Here is a 19697-nt window from a genome sequence, read left to right as displayed (position 1 = left end):
TCTTCTTGTAGAAACTGATTAATGTTCTAGGACACAACACTACACATTTTGTAATTATGTCTTGATGTATTACATTTCAGAGGAGATGCCTATAAAATGCAAGTCCTCCCCATCTTCTCCCATGAAAACATACAAGATGGATCGCTCCATAGTGTCCTGTGACAACAGGGTAAGCCTTTACTGTTTTAGCTTAAATGCGAAGTCACTAAGTCTCACAAATTTCATGTAACACTGACTAATTCATGATGAGGAGGATAATGGTCTATTGATAGTCTATTAATAATCATTCATAACATTTAGTTAAAACAAGTTAATTATCAAACTTGCTAGCCATTACAATAGATGGACATGTTTTGTCCCTTGTGTCAATTATGACACATCTATTCAGTGGCTAAATGTATATACAAATGAAGACTGATTTGTGATCCTATGTTGTTTTTTGTACTTAACTACCTGATTTGCTCTCTAGTTTCCAGAAATGTACTTGGGTGGTCGCCGTAAAAGTGCCATGGCTCTCCGCTGGGAAGCCGGAGAGTTTGCTAACAACCAATAAAAGCGGAACGCCTGATCAACAAAATGGATATCGACTGACAACCCCTTGCTCTGTCTTACGTAACAGACTTTTTTTTTTGCAGTGCTACATGAGAAAATTAATCACATTTGTTTCATGTGACATAACACTGGCTGCTGTCAGCTGCTTATGTGAATTTTTCAATGCTCTGTTTGTGTCCAGCAGAGGCTAAGAGGGAAGTGTATGTATGTACGCCAAGATGCCTGAATGTTATCTGAATGTAATGTTTTAGTCAACAACTGCTTATACACTATTTTCCAATTCAGAAAAGCAGACTGCTTATTTTTATTGTACTGTCTTAGTAGAAAAAAGAGCTATATGTACTGTATTTTCCTACTGTATTTTCATCAGAGACCAGATTTGTAATTTTCCAAGCACAAAGATATGAAGCCAATGCAGTATTATTAGCAACATAATTTGGAATCTTATGCACACAATCTTACATGAATCTCCTATTGAGTGTTACTCATGTGTTTTTAACAAGGGGCAATGACTTTGACTTGAGTGTTTATTTCAAGCATAAAATGAAAAAAAGTAATGATGCAGCTGTAAGTATATAATTCTCTCGGTACACATTTGAGCCAAATGTAAGAAGTCAAAAAAGTCAAAAACCAAATTAAAAAAAAAAAACAATTAAGAGCAGCTAATGGAAACTCTATTGACCATAACTTTTAATTTATTGTCTAAAATATATACATATATGTTTGTATGCTTTTATGTGAAGCCATTATGCTTACAACATTATCTGTTCTGCTTGCTAATCTTTGAATTTGTGTGAGCAAATCACTTGTTGCAAAAAATTTGAATTGCCTTCAATATGACAAAAAAAAAAAAAATGTTTGTATTTTCAATGCAAGTGTTCCGAAAACAATAGTGCAACAATAAATATGTATGGGCAAAATGCAACGATGAAATTCCTTCCTTTCTGATGTCATATTAGCCCATATAAACACTAAAGGACAAACATTTCTTCATCTTAACAGTAGCAATGCATTTAAGAGCAAACAAGCTGTCAGAGTAGCTGACAAGAGTAGATATAAAATCATGTTAAAAAGTATAATGTATAGCTGAGGTGAAAGTTTCATGTTTATTAATTTAAGTATTTTAAGACCTCAATGATATATCTAAATATTAAAAAATGTGCCATTTAAACCCTATATTATACAACTGTATAATTAATGAACACCTAAAACCTGGGAACAAATTCCAAATAAGAAAACATTGCTGAATGTGATAACCTTTGTTAAAACTGCATATGAATCTTCTTAGAATGTAAGCTAATATTGAGTTTAGTCATTTTAGCAAGGACATTTATTAAAAGATTTCTCTCAGTATACAAGTGATATCTTTATCATTTACTGTATACACTACACATATGATTCAACCTAATTACTAATTTAGGTACGTTGTACATTATAATTACATACTTTTCACAAAAACATGAAAGGGCAGTGCAATCAGTATACCTGGATGAATAATGTAATTCAAAAAAATAAAAAATATATAAAATCAGACTACTGATCTCAGAATTGGTCAAGACATTTCAGCCCATTGCCATGAGCCTTTCGTACTCCAGCAATTAAAAATCTAAAAAGGCCATACAACTAGAAAAGCACAGGCTTTCATGGTTAACGTTACAGACTTGCTGTGGAGATAAAAATTCAAGTTTGTTCAGTGAACTAGACACAATTTCCCTGCTAACGTCTTTGGCTTAGGAAGCTCATAATAAGCATTCAACTACAGGCAGCACATGGCATGAATGTAGTGATCACTCAATTGTCATTGCACACATATATGCGCGTGCGCGCGCGCACACACACACACACACACACACACACACACACACACACACACACACACACACACACGCACACACGCATGTACGCACACATACACACAGTGTTGGATATGCTTCAGCAGTTACAGGGGAATATCATTACATGCAAAATGTCAAAACAATTAATGCTTCTACTGTATGTGCTAGATCGGACAAACTGAGCTAATTCTTTCCTTTGTATTTTTGCCTCTGAGAGAAGATTAAAAAACCTCATATAGTACATTTCAGTTCCACTGAAACTCAAACAAGCATTATAACACCATTCTCAAAAAATCTCTTTGCAATGTCTGACCGATGGTATAGCATAACCCATAGTATAAAAGAGAAACCACAGATACAAAATTATGTTAAGGAGATGTGGCATGCCAGTGGTAGCTCTACAATAATCAAATCTGGTATGGAGCTGCAAGTGCTTAAATGAGAATAATCAAGCATTAACAGGTGCATTTTATCATATCAATAAATTAGCATTCGAAATTAGGAACAAGGATGTAGCACTTGACTTAACATAAGCTGGCAATCATTTAGAGAACAAGTTAGATTCAAAACAACTGAACACAACATCTTTCAACCGAGAAGTTTTCAAAGGGCACCATGAGTGAACTACTAACAGCAAGAGTGCAATGAACTACTCAATTTATGCTAAATTCAGTTAAGAGTTTGGATTTTCTCCTGTGAAATGTTCTGACATTTAGCATAAATGTGATATTCCCCATATCTCTTGTAATGTGCAACAAAACTGGTGTCTACAACCCTCTTTAAGACTGGAATGTATAAAATATAGACACTTCTGTACAAGGATGTTTAAAATGTAAACTTTTCAACAGATAGTTAGTTGGTAAAATATTGTGTGTCCCCATTCATCAGAAATTTAAATACCTTCCTGAGTGCAAAATGTGCTACAACCTGTAAAGCATTTCTCTGGGGTCACAGATTAATAATCAAGCTTATTAAAGTGAAGAGGAAAGCTAGGTTTCCACAGAGGAAGACCCCAAAAAGTATCCTTCTGAACTGGAACTCCTGTAACAAGTGTGAAACATTCTGCATTAATTTTTTGACAGGTTCACGGTGTGTAATTGCATAATCATCACCTCTGTCCCACTTGCTTACATTGCTCTCTGAAGAGGTGGGCAAGATGAGCTCTTTGTCTTCAGCTTGGCTCCCTGTTGAAAAGAGTTACTTAATGATTGCCATGGTAATTCAAATATCTGGCTTACATAAACATGTAAAATGCACTGTTTCCCCCATTGCCAAAGACATACCAAATGAATACCTACTGGAAAATAGAGGGGAGTGATTCAAGGCTGTAGAAAAGAATGTGCGATTTGAAAAGGAAAAAAAATCATTTTAGTCGAGTTCAGCAAAGGACCCATGCATGCATTACCCAGAGTTTACGGCAAATGTGCTTAAAAGCAGCTTGCACTGGCATTTCCACCTGATTAGTATTCTCTGCCGCATACCGACCACTAACAATGTATCTCCAAGAACAGACCTCTACCGTTTTATACAATCAGACGCTGCAATTGATTTTCTCCCTCTGAGGCACAATAGCATTCATCAGTAAAAGGACGCAAATAATTGCATTCGGCAAGTAGGTGAACTTCTTCCGTAAAGAGAAAAGGGGAGATATTCGGAAAAGAAACACGCAGTTGGTTAAACTAGTACAGAGTTCATCAAGCAATGCAAAACAAATAATAAATGCTCTTTAGACTCAAGTTGATTGAAATATGTGCATATACGACTTTGACAAAGACAGTAGACACTGAAAACAGCATTTAAAAAGAACTACTTGGGTGTGTCATTTTTACATCAAAATGTAAAAATGTTTAAAGTGTTTAAAGGAGTGGTTCAGGATTTTGGACACAGGACCTCATTTCCAAGTTAGCAAGTGTGATATTTATCAGTGGAGACCGTTTTCAACATTTCAACACGTTTCATCCAGTCCTAGCTGCAGAGTTCGCAGGTGCTAGGCTAGCGCAAGTCATCAGTATGTGTTAGCCTGCCACTACCCACTGTCTTACCCACTCCACAGTACACCCAAGGCAAATAAATTATAACGGCAGACTATAAATATCACACTTGCTAACTTGGAAATGAGGTCCTATGTCCAAAACCCTGAACCACCCCTTTAAGACATCCAATTGTGTTGGTAAAACTAACCTGGTGCAAGACAGCCTCTCATATGGAGCTCGAAAACCAGCTCTGCCAAAACCCCCCAGACCACGAAACCCGCCAGGAGGCCAGTGGACCACGGCGCTGGCAGAAGCAGGGCCTGCTGGTGGATGCCCAGGAAGATGGCAGCGACTACACACACACACACACACACACACACACAAAGAGACAGAGTCTGTCAGCCACGGACGACCAACTGTGCTCACATTCTCATCACCATCATCGCCACCTGAGTGGAAATGGTCCCCTTTACCTGCAATAATCTGCGCGATGGTTCCTGCACTCAAGTGTATCCAATTAAAGATGGGTCGTCTAGGAGATGCAAGAGTAATAAAAAAAAGGACATGGACATTAGTAGGATGACTCACCGTCTTTCCTCAAACCTAATCCTCAATTACATGAGTCACATTTCAATGGTGTCCAGTAGCCCCTGTGTTATATCAATATGTAGATTTCTAATGCCTCTACCTTAAAGGAGAATTCCGGCAATTTTTCACATAGAACATGAACATGCCCCCATAGCAGTAGTAGCACTGCACCTGCCTGACAGCTCTAACTGTTGGCTGCAGTAACTTGAGCAAGGTAAAACCAATTGTTTTCTGGGTTTTCCTTCATACCGACAGTACTCGGTGACCTCGAGAAACAGATCTTCTGTATGTGAAAAATTGCCGGAATTCTCCTCTAAGGTGACCCTTGTGATGTCTCACTTACTGGGAGGAATCTGGAGATGGCCTGAAGAGAGCCATGATTGGCTGGATGATGGCCAGGGCCATGACAGTGCAGCCAAGGTAAGGGTGGGATCCGGCTCGCTGTGGAACACCACACATAACAGGGTCAGGATTCAGGTCAGGACCTGCTGCAGGGGTTATCATCTATTATCCTCCATTACAGTTTTCCATTACAGTTGGCTATATATAGTGTACAATCTATAAGCTTCCCATTGTCCTGGCAAAAAACAAAAAACACACACATCCAATTAAATCTCCGGAGACAGTCAGAGTCATTTTAGAGCTAGACGTAACAGTTATCTGCTTTAATTTAGTGGAACGTAGGCAATTTATGGACAGAGGGGAACGTGTGCAAAGGTTGCATTTTCATGTAACATTATTCACTCACTCACACACACACTATATATATATATATATATATATATATATATATATATATATATATATATATATTAGGGCTGTCAAAATAACTGATTCATTTAATTCATCTCATAATTTGAGAAAAAATTGTGCAGATTAATCGATTCCGTATGACCTTTGACCCCAAGTTCTAGTCAGTAACCATTAGACTGTAAAATGAAGGGGAGAGAAGAAAATGTGCTGCCTATATTGGAACATTTACTTTTAAAAGACAGTCTGATGGTGTTGACAAAAAAAAGTGTTGATTAAAATAAAGTCCTCTGCAATGTCTGCAGCAAGGAATTGGCATATCAGTGGAGTTCGTCACCTCTAAAGTCGCACATCAATGTAAAGAAATAGTGTTGACATTGAGGGGAGTGTTAATTTATTTTCATTGTGTCCCCTTGTATGTGAAAAAAAACTTCTTCCCGAAGCACTTTTGAATTTATTTCCTCAGCATATTAGGTCATATCATAGATTATTATGGCCATTATTTGAACAGTGAAAATAATAATAAAAGTTTTTGAATTTTAATGTCACTAATGCTGATTATTCAATGATTCATTTAAATTTAAAATACTTTCACAGCAAAAAATTATATATGCAATTAATTATTAGATTACTTGATTGTGATTAATTAGTCACATAGTATGTAATTAATTTGATTACATTTTTTAATGGATTGACAGCCCTAATATATATACCATTATATATGTTACTATGTTTTACTTCTACTCTGTGCCAGAAAAGTAGCGCCTAGGCTTAATACAAGGCTGTGAACAGCACACAGCTTTTCCAGAGGACTGACTCTCGGCCAAGTAGTTAGTGCCAAAGTAGAGACTGTCCTCTAGTGGTGGAAATACAGAACGGCGTGATAAGCAGAGAAGGAGAAAGGGCTGGCATTTTGATTTTGGCAGCTAATAGCATTACAGATGTCCCACATGAGTCACAAATACATCACCAACACATGGCAAAAAGGCAGCAATCTGTAGCCACTGAGTCCAGTAATTCCACTAAATGTACTTGTCACCGATACAAAATGCTGTCTCTAACAGGGAGTCCAAAGACAACAATTAGCTCCACAGTTTAAAGTTGTTGTTGTCATTGTGAGGAGCTGGGAGGACTAGCAAGTCAGATGGGAATATCATTCAGTCACATCAGTCATTCTTGACCCCTGCACACCTTGTCAGGGTCAGTAATTCAGTCAGTGGTTGAGGGGATTGCTCGAGCCCCACACGAGCAGTCTGCATGTGATAGGATGACACATTCTGAGAACGCGGAGGGACAGTCCGTCACCTGGCAGCTGTGCAGCGGAGGCAGTGAGAAAGAATATGACACACAGTTGGCGCAGAGTAGCCACTCAGACACTTTTGGGAGAGGTGTTTAAAGATGTGTGTGTGTGGGGGTGTATATGTATGAACATGTGTAGGTGTATGGCTTGTGTGTGTGTGTGTGTGTGTGTGTGTGTGTGTGTGATTGAGTGTGTGGCTGGCTGTCTGTCTACACAGAATGTGTGCACTAAAATAGCAGTGAGCACCAGAAAAATGTGCATGCGTGTCTCTGTGTGTTTGTATGTTAACACGACTGATCATGCTTGTTTTTGACCACAGTGGCCCCTTGTACGGCTCACACACGTGCACTGGAAACACGGGTCGTGACCTTGCATGTTTTACCAGTCACCAGGCAACCAAGTGCAGGAGTGGGTGTCTGTGTGTGTCCCTCACTTTGCTCCAGCCTCCTCTGTAGACGAACGGCAGAGCAAAACCCACGCACGTCAACACCACCGTCAGCACCATCAGGACCCGATGCATCTGTGGACAACACAACAACTAGCGAGTTAAAAACATGTCTGCAAAATTAACACTGGGCATATGTAACACCAAATAACCAATCGTGAAAATAGTTGACAGAAAACAATACCCATACCTGAAACCACACTCGCTGCCCAAACAAAGGGGTTTCGGACCAGTCACGTTTGAAGTAGCGAGCGAAGATGACACCTGTGCTAACTGTGGTCATCCATGCAACCAGCATAAAAGCACCTGGAGACCCAAAATCAAAAGTTAGGCACACTCAGATGTTCTTTTAATCAATCAAAGGTGAGCCTGACTATTACCTATTACCTACAGTACCCTCCAGAATTATTGGCACCTTTGGTAGTTGACTAATAATAGGTATAAAAAATAATCTTCTGGTGATTTATTGGAATCATATTTGTGGAGAAGTGGTGCGCACATCCAAAATATATTTACAGGTGTCAGACAAAACATGTCAGAGAGATAGAGGGAGAAGAATCTATTTTTAGATTATTGTCTAAAAAGGCAACGTTTTGATCTCACAGGATCTTCAGACCATGATAATTTTTTGGAATCTCCCAATGAAAACAATGAGGAAAAAATCCAACCTGGATGCGAAGCAAATCTATTCTGTGAAAAAGTAAAATCTCATAAAGAAATAAATACGTTGCCCAATTATTGGCACCCCTAAAAAATCTTAAATAAAATACACAAAAACTGTGAACTTTCAGAGGTACTTTTACTAAGGTCAAGATCAAGTGACACAGAGGCTAAATCCCCTGAACATTTTCAATGAAAATCTGTCGACATCTGCCAAGACACTAAAAGTGAGTCATGATCAATGGTCAATCAAGTCAATAAACAGAAACAAACGTCAAGGTCAAAACAAGAATGATTTACAAAATCAAGCTTCTGCCATTGCCATCTACTGTAAGTCCCCTAGTCTAAAGTCCATAGAAAAGCAGTGGGGTGAGTCAAAGACACAAGTGTGGACCTAGGAATCTGGACGATCTGGGGAGATTTTGTAGATTTCTGGGGACGATCTGGGGAGATCTGGGGACAAATGGTCTTAAATGTGTTCTCCAACTTTATGGGGTGTCAACATTACACGCTGTTTTGTTGTCAAAGGGAGGCTTTAAGGCACAGTCAGGGATTTTACAGGAAGTCACATTTGTTTGTGTTTATGCTTACATTCATTAGCAGATGCTTTTGTGCAAAAAAAAAAAAAAACATACATTATATTTTAACCAAAGACCAAATGAAACACACCAGTAGGTAGCTCAACCCTACCCTCAGTACTCCCAGAGAAATTCCAAGCAGGGTTTTGTTTTTGTTTGGGGCAGGCTGCCCCCACTTTGTTTGTTTCCAGTTTTCAGGGCCTTGGCTGCCTACAGAGACCGGAATTCTTTTTCAGTGTAATCATGGAATGGGCAGTTAGCGGTCGTTAGAAGATGATTGCTGAATGTGACAAAAAATGTTATGGGCTTGAAATCTTGTAACATCCCTGACTGCGCCCTTAAGAAGGTATTACAAACAGGGGTGCCAATAATTGTGGGTGACATGTTTTTGGTAAAAATATTTTTTTTTCTTCCCTTTATTGCTTCCCTTCAAGGTTGGATTTTTCCTCATTGTTTTCATTGTTAGATTAAAATAAATTACCAAAAGATTATGTATACCTGTTTTTAGTGAACTTTACCAAAAGTGCCAATAATTCTGGAGGGTACTGTATTACCTATTGCTATTACAAGAATACTGTGTGGATTCTCCTTCTCTACCTTATATTTATTTAACTTTATCTGTACCTAATCAAGACATGGTTGGTCCATCTCTAATACAAAACAATTGAGAGAGAGAGAGAGAGAGAGAAAAATTATCCTCAAAGTCTATCCAGTTGAAGACAGCCCTTTCTCAGTGATATGTGGGAGCGTGGCACCTTGTAAAGGCCGAATGAGAACACACAAGTAAATACGATGTAGTGCTTGACCTCACCATGAAATTTGATGAGCAGGGGCGATCGGGAGCCACTGAGGTTCTCGGGCGGGCCGGTGAGGACTTTCTGATGGGTGGAGATTAACGGCTGGCGGCTGTGCCTATGAATCTCACCTTGAGGAAGAATTTGTACAGATGAAACGTGAAGTTTTGGCATTAAATGACAACTCCGGTTTAAGAACAACCTAGGGTCTATAACGACTGTATAGAGAGACCATCTCCATAGTAGCATAGATGTGAAATGATTTTTAGCCTAGATAATAGCTTAAAAGAGTAGAGTCAGAGGCTTGGCTATAAGCAATGTAGTTGTACATTTAGATTAGTTGCAAAATTATATTCCCCAAGGAAAATATACACTCGTTATCATGCAAAAATAGACCTTAGGTTGTTCTTAGACCCGAGCTGTCCTTTATCCCAGCAGGTCTGATTTGTAAATGGTTACTGAAGTGCTGAGGAAAAAACATCTATTTTTAACACAGGCCATGACTAACCGCTCCAGACACACACTCATGACCGTTGTTCACTCATAATGCTCTTAAGGAAAGGTTCTGGGCACTTTAAAGCTCTACAGTTAAAAAAGCGGACTGTTGTTGTTGTTGTAATTACAGTTGATGGTTATTACACAACCGCACAACTCCAAAATGAATTTTACAGCTGGAGTCAACACAGACCGCAAAAAAGCTGCGAGTGTAACCTCAGCTAGTGGTAACCACAGTGGGGATCACACGAGCAAGGTGCAAAACATCTCATAACATCAGGTGCGCTGCGCTGCTCAGCGACACTTTGGCAAGCGTTTCATTTACACCCGAGATGAGAGCGAGCAACCAGAGTCTGGCATTGTAAATTCCACTCTGCTCCCAACAAATAGGGTGCTGATGGCTCACACAAGGGTGCCAAGGCCGTGACCTATTCAGATGATTTCTATATCAGCAGGGGCCCTGGCTCACCGTTTTCTGCTTTCCCGTTAGCCATAAACAGGAAGTAGCTCCGGTCCAGGTTAAACCGGTTCTGGTTGAGCCGATCAAGGTGGAGGTCTCGACGGAAGCTGCATTGGATGATGCCGTCGGACACTCTCCACGCTGTGTCTCGTAGTGCATTCTGGGAATGAGAGCAGGGGTGGGCTGGGGTCAGACTGATGGGACAAAGGTTCAGTGGCATAATATTTCATGTCAGCAGGTCCTTGAACAGCTTTGCAGATGTCAGCAAAGGAGTGGTTTACAAGGCAGAGCTTAAGTATGGAGACTGTATGCTCAAAAACTCATGGATTCAAGTAGAGCAAAACAATATACAACATATGTAGGCATTTTGTATTGTATTATTATTTTATTATTAATGTTTTATTTGCAAAGCACTTCGGGTCAACCCTGTGTTAAATATGCTAAAAAATAAACTGACTTGACTAAAAGATATCTTGAAATCTTGAATGTAAGTTTAGAAGACATATCTTATAGACTAAAATCAAATCAGTTCTTACAATCACAATTTATCAGTCTTACCAACTGGATTACGCTATTAGATTCTCCTTAGAATTCTATCTTTGATCCATAAGCATATTTATCATTTTTCCCCATCTCCACAGTAACACACATGGCTAACGTAATGCGGACCATTGTGTTGTGTTACACCATACCTCTGTTGCCAGTTCAGGATGAGTTCGTCCAGCCACATAGGCGGCATTAATCTCCACTTGGTCCCCATCTCTTACACACAAATAAACATCATCATTTCCCTAAAGAAAAGGGCAAAAGATGTCATCACTGTCAAGGATTACTTTAATTGAAGTGAAGTATGTGTCACTGGGCGGCATTACCATGCTAGATAGAACCTGCAGAACTGGTATTAAACAACAAAGACCAGTAAATAAACTAAGGCATGAGCTACACCAGGCGCGTAACTGAAGCGTTCCGTTCGCGACGCGTAAAAAATCCATTTTAAATGAATGGTCTATTTTTTTGAACGTACGCGCCGCTGTCACGTCTGGTGTAGCAACTTCCATTGATTGTAGTGGCAGCTAATTGTTGCAGCAGACGCTACGCGAACGGAACGCTTCAGTAACGTGCCTGGTGTAGCTCAGTCCTACAGTAAGTCTATGAGACAAGTCTGGTGAGTACCAGATCACTTTGCAACCACTGGCTATTTCATTGTACTGTGAAGGCCACAGTCTCGGCAGTGCCATGCCATGCCATGCCATGCCTACCATCCATTTGTCCAGAGAGAGGGCGAAAGAGACATATCCCTCTGCCGGGCCACTCAGCTCAAACAGCACACTCTGTTCCTCAGTCCGGAATGACAAGAAGAAACACTGTGGCTCTGTCTTGGGATCACAATTCACAGGGTCCCGCAGGCAAGTCTTCCTGCTGCCGCAGTCCTCTGCACTGAACTGAGAAAGGAGAGAAGAGCAAATTTGGGACCGTATTTTGAATATTGGGCGAAGTGCAAAATCTACAGTAATTTCCTCTGTATTACATGCATTGTGTATAAACCGTAGGACAGTGTTTTATGTAAGTTAAAAAAACAAAACCATATTAATACCATAACTGCCCCCATGTATTAACCTCATAGCTGAAGAAATCTTACAAAATCAATGTATAACACTTTTACCACAGATATTGAGTCAGCTCAATCCTCCCACATGCCACATGATAGCTATAGTTAAGGCAGGGGAACTTTGCATGTTGATAGACTTTTCAGTTTGCCTACCACTTAATTTAGGGCTCAAGGTCTTAATCATTTTATTACACCGTTCTTTCATAATAGTCACACACTAACTATGAGTTTCAGCAGTGCACATAATCTTCTGTATGTTTGTAAACATGGTCTCCAGACTGAATGGAGCCTTCTCCTCCTCTCATTTTGCTTTGAATTACACAGGCTGAAAATAATGAGCCCACTTCTGCTAACCCAGTGGTTTGTGTGAGCAATAACCACAATGACTCGCGGCTACGGCCTAGGCACAGCTATTCAAATCATATTCACTACTGTTCTTACATTATTACAAGATGTCTTCGGGATTAGATTTCGGGTTATAGAATACAGCATACAATGCTTTGCATTTACATGAGAGGTACATCATTTCATTAATGTATGTATGGTATACTATAACTGCCCCACTTGTCACCCTGACAATCATAATGTCACAATATATGGACCCTTTCAAGAGTGTTCCATTATCAGCATCATAGTTGGCCCCACAAGACTTCCTTTTTAACATTCCATATGTTATCTTAATGCAGAGGAAGTAGATTGGGGCCCAAATAGAACGTTCAAGCATTGTTTTTGTTTTTATTGTTGAAAGGGTCTATAGCTGGGAAAATATTCAAACATAATGGCGGGGGCAACTAAATGTCAGATGTGATTTTGAATACAGGTCCATTTACTGGCCAAGTTTGACTGGAATGCCATATCTATCCAAACACACAATGTTGGTTAGCCTAGAAATCCAGACGCACCCTACCGGCAGCAAATGTAATTTGCAGTCAGTTTAGTCTAGCAACTCTCCGTTGGCTTGCGAGCTGGAAAAATTAAACTTCTATCAGGCTAATCACATGTATAGTCGGCGACGGTTCCATGTGAATGTCCTGCTACTTGAAAACAAAGAAGATGGATGCTACTGTTGGCGATCAGCGGTCTTTGAATCACGACTTGAGTTAAGCTTTTTTTAAATTGGCAAAAGTTTGAACACCTTGCCAACTAGGTTTTCGCTGGTGGGAAAATGCATGGGACTCATGAGTTGTGGCGCTATCCTATTGCGTGCAGAGGAAATTTGACAGACAACCGTTTATCCCACCCCTCAGATTGAGCAGTGCCTATGGTAAGTTCCCAGACCCTACATCTTGATGTGGGTCTGGCTCATCAGGCTAAATGTTGGTGCTCATCAGCTGTGGTATATTCTCACCGGATTTTGCAGCACTCCTGGTGGTGTGGTAGTGCTGTGTGTGGTTGTGGTTGTGCTGGAATGTGGCGGACCAGGAGTGGCCCCTCTCAGAGTGGCAACAGGCCCTGCTACCTGCACCCAGTAGAGCTTGTACTTCCGTACCACTGTGTACCTGTAGGATGGAGTAAATAGACACCACATCAGCTCAATGCTGCACAAATCGAAAGAAGAACTGTACCTGGACACTCACATGAACTGGATGTTGCTTGGAGGTTTGTCCGGAGCAGTCCAGATGGCTTGGACTTCTGTCTTTTTGGAGTCACTGGTGTGACTCACTGCAGACCCCTTTGAGAGAGAAAAGAAATATTGGCCTGAAATGATTATGTCTCCACAAGGACTGAGTCTGCCTGGAACCATTCGGTATTTTTGTTTTGCTGATTAACCCTCACAGCCAAGAGTGATGGAAGTGGATCTCACCTTTGTGTGAGCACATGTGAGCAGCTGTGAGATGCTCGAGTTAACCAGGTCGAATGAACCCACTGCCCCGCCATCAGGGTTCTCCTGTGCTCGTGCTTGGATTAGAAAGCCTTTGAAATAGCTTCCTCCTGGCACGACTACAGATAAGGTCACTGGAAATATGAAGGTTGTAAAATGGAGCAAAACATTTAGGTCAGCAAACTATTGAAATGTTTCACTGTTCTAATCTATATTTACCTATTAGTGAGGCTGTAATGCTGTCATTAACTTGTAATGAAGAAAACTTGCTATACTCTAGCCTCCTCCTCGCAATAACAATCTTGCTGTTTAACAGCCACACCTTGTGTATGTGAATTTATTTCATGTAAGTGCTACTCATTCTGTCAGGATTAAGGTGGATAAGTTGGTGTTTACTTTAGTCTGACTATGACATGCCTGCATACTAATACTTCTGGCTCTAGCACTGGAACTTCCAACATTATTCTATACCTAAACAATCTGAAGTACCCCTGATTCCTGAAAAGAATCACATCAGACACACAAGAAACACACCCACCTCTGATTTGACTTCCTGCACTGTATTCGTACTTGTCCAGGGTGATGTTATATGGTGAGTTTTCGGGGCTAGCATGGTGGCCATGCTCAGGAATCATGTCCCCGCATGCTTGAGTCACTTTCCCGTTGCTATAACACTCTCCTGACTTAAATTGCAAGGCCAATAATAACCACAACGAGATGAGCCCTTTTACGGCCATCTGTGGAGAGAGCAAAAAGGAAATTATATTTCTTAACGACCGCTCATATCCGGCTATCGATATCAAGCCATTTGAGGGCATAGTTGACCTTGCATTCATTGGCATACAATAATACCATAAACCACCGCAAAATGACTAGTCTGTAGTTTGCCTGCTGTAGCTCATAATCAGTACAACAACATTAAGAGCTGTTAGAGGAGATAAGGGCAAGGCGATCGATCATCATTGAACTAACTTAAAAGTAGGGTATAACGTGTTGCGGCGAAAAACATGACATTAAAAACTAAACTAAGGTAGCGTTGTCCTAGTCTATTGTGACGTTCAAACCCCAAAGCTTAACTTTTCAGTCGAGAAGTAGGCTAATATTCGCATATGTTGTCAGCAAAGCAAACGTTTTCAGTGTTTTTTGACTCCAACCTCTGTAAAGTATGTTCGCGTTTTTGCAGTAAACCGGGTGAACCACAAGTGGGTTACCCACAGGTTACCAATTAACACTTCCTGGTCAATTAGCTGCTACTCCGTTAGTCAAACAGTGGTCACAAAATAGCAAAATAAGAAGTTGCCTCAGTTCTCAAACAGAGGTACCAATAGCGTTAAACAATGCTTCTAAAACTATTTCGAATCAGTCTTCAACTAAACCATAACACAAAAGCATCATGATCACTGCATGTTAAGCAACATCATATTCATATCATTCACCTTTAAGTTGTCTTCTGTGGTGCTACAAATACTGTATGTCTTTGCCCTTACGTCAGTCCGCCTTGACCCCACTCCAGAAGACACTGAACATGCTGGTTGATTTGGCAGCCACTGTACACATTCACTACAGGTGGCGCTCGTGCAAAACAGGCAACTTCCGCATGGATTAGACATTCTCACTTTATGACAGGGAAGAATATATTTGCATGCAAATCTGTTTTTGGGCCATAACAAAATGTTCCACGTCCTTGGAAGCCAATAAACCATGATATGAATGCTTTAGCTATATAGTGTACTCGTGAGATAGTTTGAATTGCACTTGAATTAACAGGTGATTGCTGTTTGGTATCGAATCGAATGGCTCTCTGAGTGAGTTAGGAAATAGCCATAGCCCACTGTCTGTTTACATCACTCGGGGAGGGCAGATGAGCAGATGCTTGAAGGCGGTGTCGACAGAGGTTGATGAATGAAGCTCCATGTTTTCCACACTGATAGTCTTTCGCAAAGGCAGAACGCCACATTTCCCGTTGTACATGGGGTCGCGTTAAATGCTTGCTTGAAGAAAAATACTATGACTAAACGACACTATTTTGTTTGTTCTACCCGGTAAGCTAGTGCCATTTGAATTACATTGCTTTAGTTGATGCTTCTGAAGTAATTCGGGATGGCTTGGTGGCTAACATCTGTATGCAAACGGGTACTCTCTTTGCTTTTGCGCCTATAGTCTCATTGGGTAGTAAAATATCCAGAATCATTGGACCAGTTGGACTGTCTGCTACCCGCGAACGTGATAATAAACAAAAGGACGCAGTTCATTGGCGTCATCATTAAGCATCGTCGAAAAGTTCACGATAACGTTAGAGCAAAGATTCAACCGTCTCTGGTTAGAGGCTGCTGCGTTGAGTAGCTGCAGAGCCTGTCTCGTCTTAATGTCTTATTAGACATTCTCTAGCTGGTTTGTTAGTTAGGGAGTATTTCCACATGTATTTAGTCTGCTTTCGTTCTAAAGGCAGGGCAACTCAATGACCCGATATCGGAGCCATAGCGTCTGCTAATTTTCGAGCTTTTATTAGGCACTAGCTACCAGCGAGTGAATTCGTTTAAACATAAAATACTTATTTTAGATTCATTGGGTAACCGCAGCGGTTCATATTACTATCAGCTTCTGACTCAGCTGCTGTATGATAGTGCGTTAGATCGTTAAACCTGCATGATGGGTAACATAAAAACCAGAATGATAGTTAGCTAATCAGCTAACACCACTGAGTTGGAGTCGAGTTGTTTTGCAAAAGGTAAGATGAACTTAATGCGTTGTTATATCATACGGGTACTCGCTATTGTTGCATTTCAGTGTAACTGGTTGTATTTGACCTATTTTTCATTCTTGACAGCCTGATATAACGATGGTATTCTCTTTGGTGGACCTGTGTGCTAAGGAAGTGGTTAGTGACCATAGTTCGTCGCCGTGTTGGCTCGGTAGTGTGCCCAGAGAATTGTACGGACCGCTTCTTGAGGCGGCGTTCACCTACTGTCGCCCGCTAGCCATTGGCGAATTAGTGCAGCGATGGCCCGAACGTGCTCTGGCCGTAGGAAGGAAGAGACGACCAGGACAAAATCCCCCTAACCGACTCTGCGTCCAGGCGCTGCTGTTGGCTGTTGTGAGAGGATTGGCAGACAAAAGGTAACATTATGATACTTGTGCGTCGGTTGACTGACAGTACTAAACCGTTTTGATGGATGGTGCAGGTGTTTTGTATGGTTGTAAAACCCTCGAAGTTATTTAGCAGGGTATTTGATTACGTTCGAGGTCAGTGTACTGCTGATGCGGCCTCACGTTAATGTTAGCTTGCTAATGCACCATACACAGCAAAACCATGAATGTGTAAGACACGCATTCAACATAAACGATGGAATGCAGTAGCCTGTAAATCATAGTTTGGACATGTCACACATCATCACATGGTGGCTCTTACCAGCTTGATGGTGGATATTGGTATCGTATAAAGCGTGATGTAGTAAAACTATATCTCTCATGCCCCCTTCCCCCTCTGTTCCTGACTACAGGTGTGCCCTGCAGTTGCTGGATCTATGTGGGTTGCAGTGTGAAGATGAATGTGTGGAAGACTCAATGGGTGGCTGGTCTCTCACTGTTGCCCTTTGCTCCATGGTGCTGCAGGCTACAGTTGCTGCCCAGAAAGGTGTTAGAAAAGAGGGGGAACGGGAGAGGAAGAGAAGCCTGGAGACTGAGAGAACCAGGGACAGTGCCATAAAGCGGGACCGTGGATCAGGTGGCCGAGGCATAGAAGTGGAGAAGGGCAGTGAGGAGGAGTTGGAGGGCAAAGGGCTAAAGGTGGACCGCCTCCGGGACCTACGAGTGGAGGAGGAGGGAGAGGTTGTGATGGGGGTGAGGAGGCGGATGGAGATGCAGAAGAGGAGCGGTTCAGTAGACCTGAACAGAGAGAGCGGTGACCTTGACCCTGAACCGGTACTGTTGCATGTCTGTGCTGACCTGTTTGTCAACGCCCGGTCTTGGGAGCGCATGCGTGGGGCGCTCACCTCTCAGGGGCCCCTGCGGCTCCACTGTCGCTACCTCCGCGTGGAAGAGCTGCCGGCTCCCTCGATCGCTGCTCTTCTCTCCCTCCTGCCCGAGCAGGGCCTCCGGGGCCTGGACATCCGTTACTCCAGCCTGGGGGTGTCAGGCCTGGCCTTGCTCCTGCCTCTGCTGGCCCCCTTCTCTCACCTGCGCGCCCTGAAGCTTCATTACTGTAACTTGGACCTGCACAGGGCCCTGCCTGGTCAGGAGGGGGCACTCAAAGACATGTCCCAGGGCCTGGGGGGGCTGAAGGGACTCCGTCATCTCAGCCTCACAGCCCTGCGGCTCCCAGGACACCTGCGCTTGCTGCTAAGGTATGACTTGCACAGGACTGCATCACAATGGTTCAATAAACAACACAGAAAATATTTTTTTACAAGTAATGGATGGAAAGTAAACAAAAACTGCTAACCTTGAAGACGAGCAATAAACTGCTGAGATGTTGTACTGTTGTATTTTATTATATTGCATTTTATTATTGCATTATAAAATGTATCATGATGTTAAATTGTTTCTCTCCAACCTGCAGCTCTCTCTCCCAACCCCTTGAGGTGCTAGAACTCCCTTACTTGAGCCTGACACCAGCCGACCTGTCCTACCTGTCCTGTAGTCCCCATGCGTCATCCCTCCAGCGCTTGGACCTGAGTGAGAACCGCCTGGACGAGTCCTCGCTGCCCTCCCTGCGCCGACTCCTCTCCCAGGCCACACTCTCCCTCGCTCAGCTCTCCCTCTGCGGCTGTGGCCTCTCGGACGGCCTGCTGGCGACGCTGCTGCCCTCCCTGTCCTGCTGCCGGGCTCTGCAGAGCCTGAGGCTCGCTTTGAACCCCCTCTCACTCACGGGACTGCTGTCGCTGGTCCGGACGGCCGCGGGGATACCCTCCCTCCGGCTGCTCCTGTACCCCAACCCGCTGGAGGAGTACGAGGCCGGACTGCCCCCCATGCCCTCCAGCGCCCAACTACTGGACTGGCCCTTGGCAGAGGAGGGGGAGATCCGGGAAGCCGTTTTGTTTCAACTGGAGGAGCTCCTTAGGCAGAGTGGACGATCTAGTGACCTCTTCCTGACCTCAGACCTGCTGAACTTTACCAAAGATCTCTTGGAGGTTGAGTAGCTTGATGATCTCAGTGAGAGCTGTCAGCAAGACTGGACCGTGATTGAGACAGCCTTACATGGTGATTAAAAGGCCAAAGTGCTGGACAGACTCCATACTATGTCTGAGATGTAAACCTGGCATGTCCCCAAGAGATGCTCAGGACTGTAAAGTTCAGTTGTGTATGACGTGTGATATCAGGGGTAAACATACCAGGTAAGGAGGTTGTTCTGGATATCGTAAGCTTACAGGAATAGTTCACACAAGAAGTGCCTGACAATCTGTAATGATCGGTTATGTGGATTATGCTCTGTGAAAGATTTTAATGCGAGTTCTTTTTTTATATAAAATATATATATATATATAAAAAGCTATGTGGTTATTATTGTTAACTATATCGCTGGTTTCAATCAGGGCCAGACAGTACTCCTCTGTTAAGTACTCCTGGGCATTACCATGGGCACTGAGCTAGAGTTAGGGCTGATGACCTGACTTATCTGATATACACAAGGCCTAGCACGTGCTTTAACCAGGCATTTAGGCATTGGCAGTGAACCCATTTCTTGTGCAATGTCAACCAGGTGCTGAAAGAACCAAAGCAGCAGTAAAGTAGCTTAACCAGAATTAGACTCTGCACACGTGTTATTTTCAGCCATCCACATTGTTTTAGCTCATATGTTTTGTCATCGCGCGTCCAGCTGAAACTGAGTAGGCTATCC

The 19697-nt window shown here is 42.1% G+C and overlaps 3 protein-coding genes across 11 annotated transcripts in view; 2 read left to right on the top strand and 1 right to left on the bottom strand.

Moving 5' to 3' along the window:
* Window positions 1-1820, top strand: part of palmdb (palmdelphin b) — a 33363-nt gene extending 31543 nt beyond the window's left edge. For all 5 annotated transcript variants that reach the window (XM_042067065.1, XM_042067066.1, XM_042067067.1 and 2 more), the window contains 2 exons: window positions 81-169; window positions 470-1820. In XM_042067065.1, the coding sequence (XP_041922999.1) occupies window positions 81-169; window positions 470-553 (173 nt within the window). In that variant the 3' untranslated portion in view covers window positions 554-1820. The remainder of the gene's footprint in view (window positions 1-80; window positions 170-469) is intronic.
* Window positions 1821-1854: 34 nt separating this feature from the next.
* frrs1b (ferric-chelate reductase 1b) lies at window positions 1855-15724 on the bottom strand. Of its 5 annotated transcripts, none has more exons than XM_042067072.1 (17): window positions 15298-15724; window positions 14400-14598; window positions 13844-13995; window positions 13617-13711; window positions 13388-13538; window positions 11690-11872; window positions 11123-11221; window positions 10440-10590; window positions 9493-9606; window positions 7634-7749; window positions 7432-7518; window positions 5292-5389; window positions 4834-4892; window positions 4569-4712; window positions 3686-3712; window positions 3519-3571; window positions 1855-3428 (listed from the first exon to the last, which is right to left on the bottom strand). In XM_042067072.1, exons 1-17 carry the CDS (start codon window positions 15562-15564, stop codon window positions 3336-3338), a joined length of 2088 nt encoding a protein of 695 aa, XP_041923006.1. In that variant the 5' UTR covers window positions 15565-15724; the 3' UTR covers window positions 1855-3335. The 5 variants fall into 5 exon arrangements, with proteins under 5 accessions (XP_041923006.1, XP_041923009.1, XP_041923008.1 ...); XM_042067075.1 differs by having other exon boundaries at window positions 14400-14600; window positions 15301-15724; XM_042067074.1 differs by having other exon boundaries at window positions 15343-15724.
* A 240-nt stretch (window positions 15725-15964) lies between these two features.
* On the top strand, window positions 15965-19328 carry si:ch73-174h16.4 (leucine-rich repeat-containing protein 14). Its single transcript, XM_042067077.1, has 4 exons — window positions 15965-16589; window positions 16689-16978; window positions 17362-18204; window positions 18420-19328. Exons 2-4 carry the CDS (start codon window positions 16701-16703, stop codon window positions 18997-18999), a joined length of 1701 nt encoding a protein of 566 aa, XP_041923011.1. The 5' UTR covers window positions 15965-16589; window positions 16689-16700; the 3' UTR covers window positions 19000-19328.
* The last annotated feature ends 369 nt before the right edge of the window (window positions 19329-19697 follow it).

The sequence above is a fragment of the Alosa sapidissima genome, chromosome 17, assembly GCF_018492685.1.
Source record: "Alosa sapidissima isolate fAloSap1 chromosome 17, fAloSap1.pri, whole genome shotgun sequence".
NCBI lineage: Eukaryota > Metazoa > Chordata > Actinopteri > Clupeiformes > Clupeidae > Alosa > Alosa sapidissima.
The sequence above is the reverse complement of the archived record's forward strand: the minus strand, read 5'-3'. Positions and strand labels throughout refer to the sequence as shown.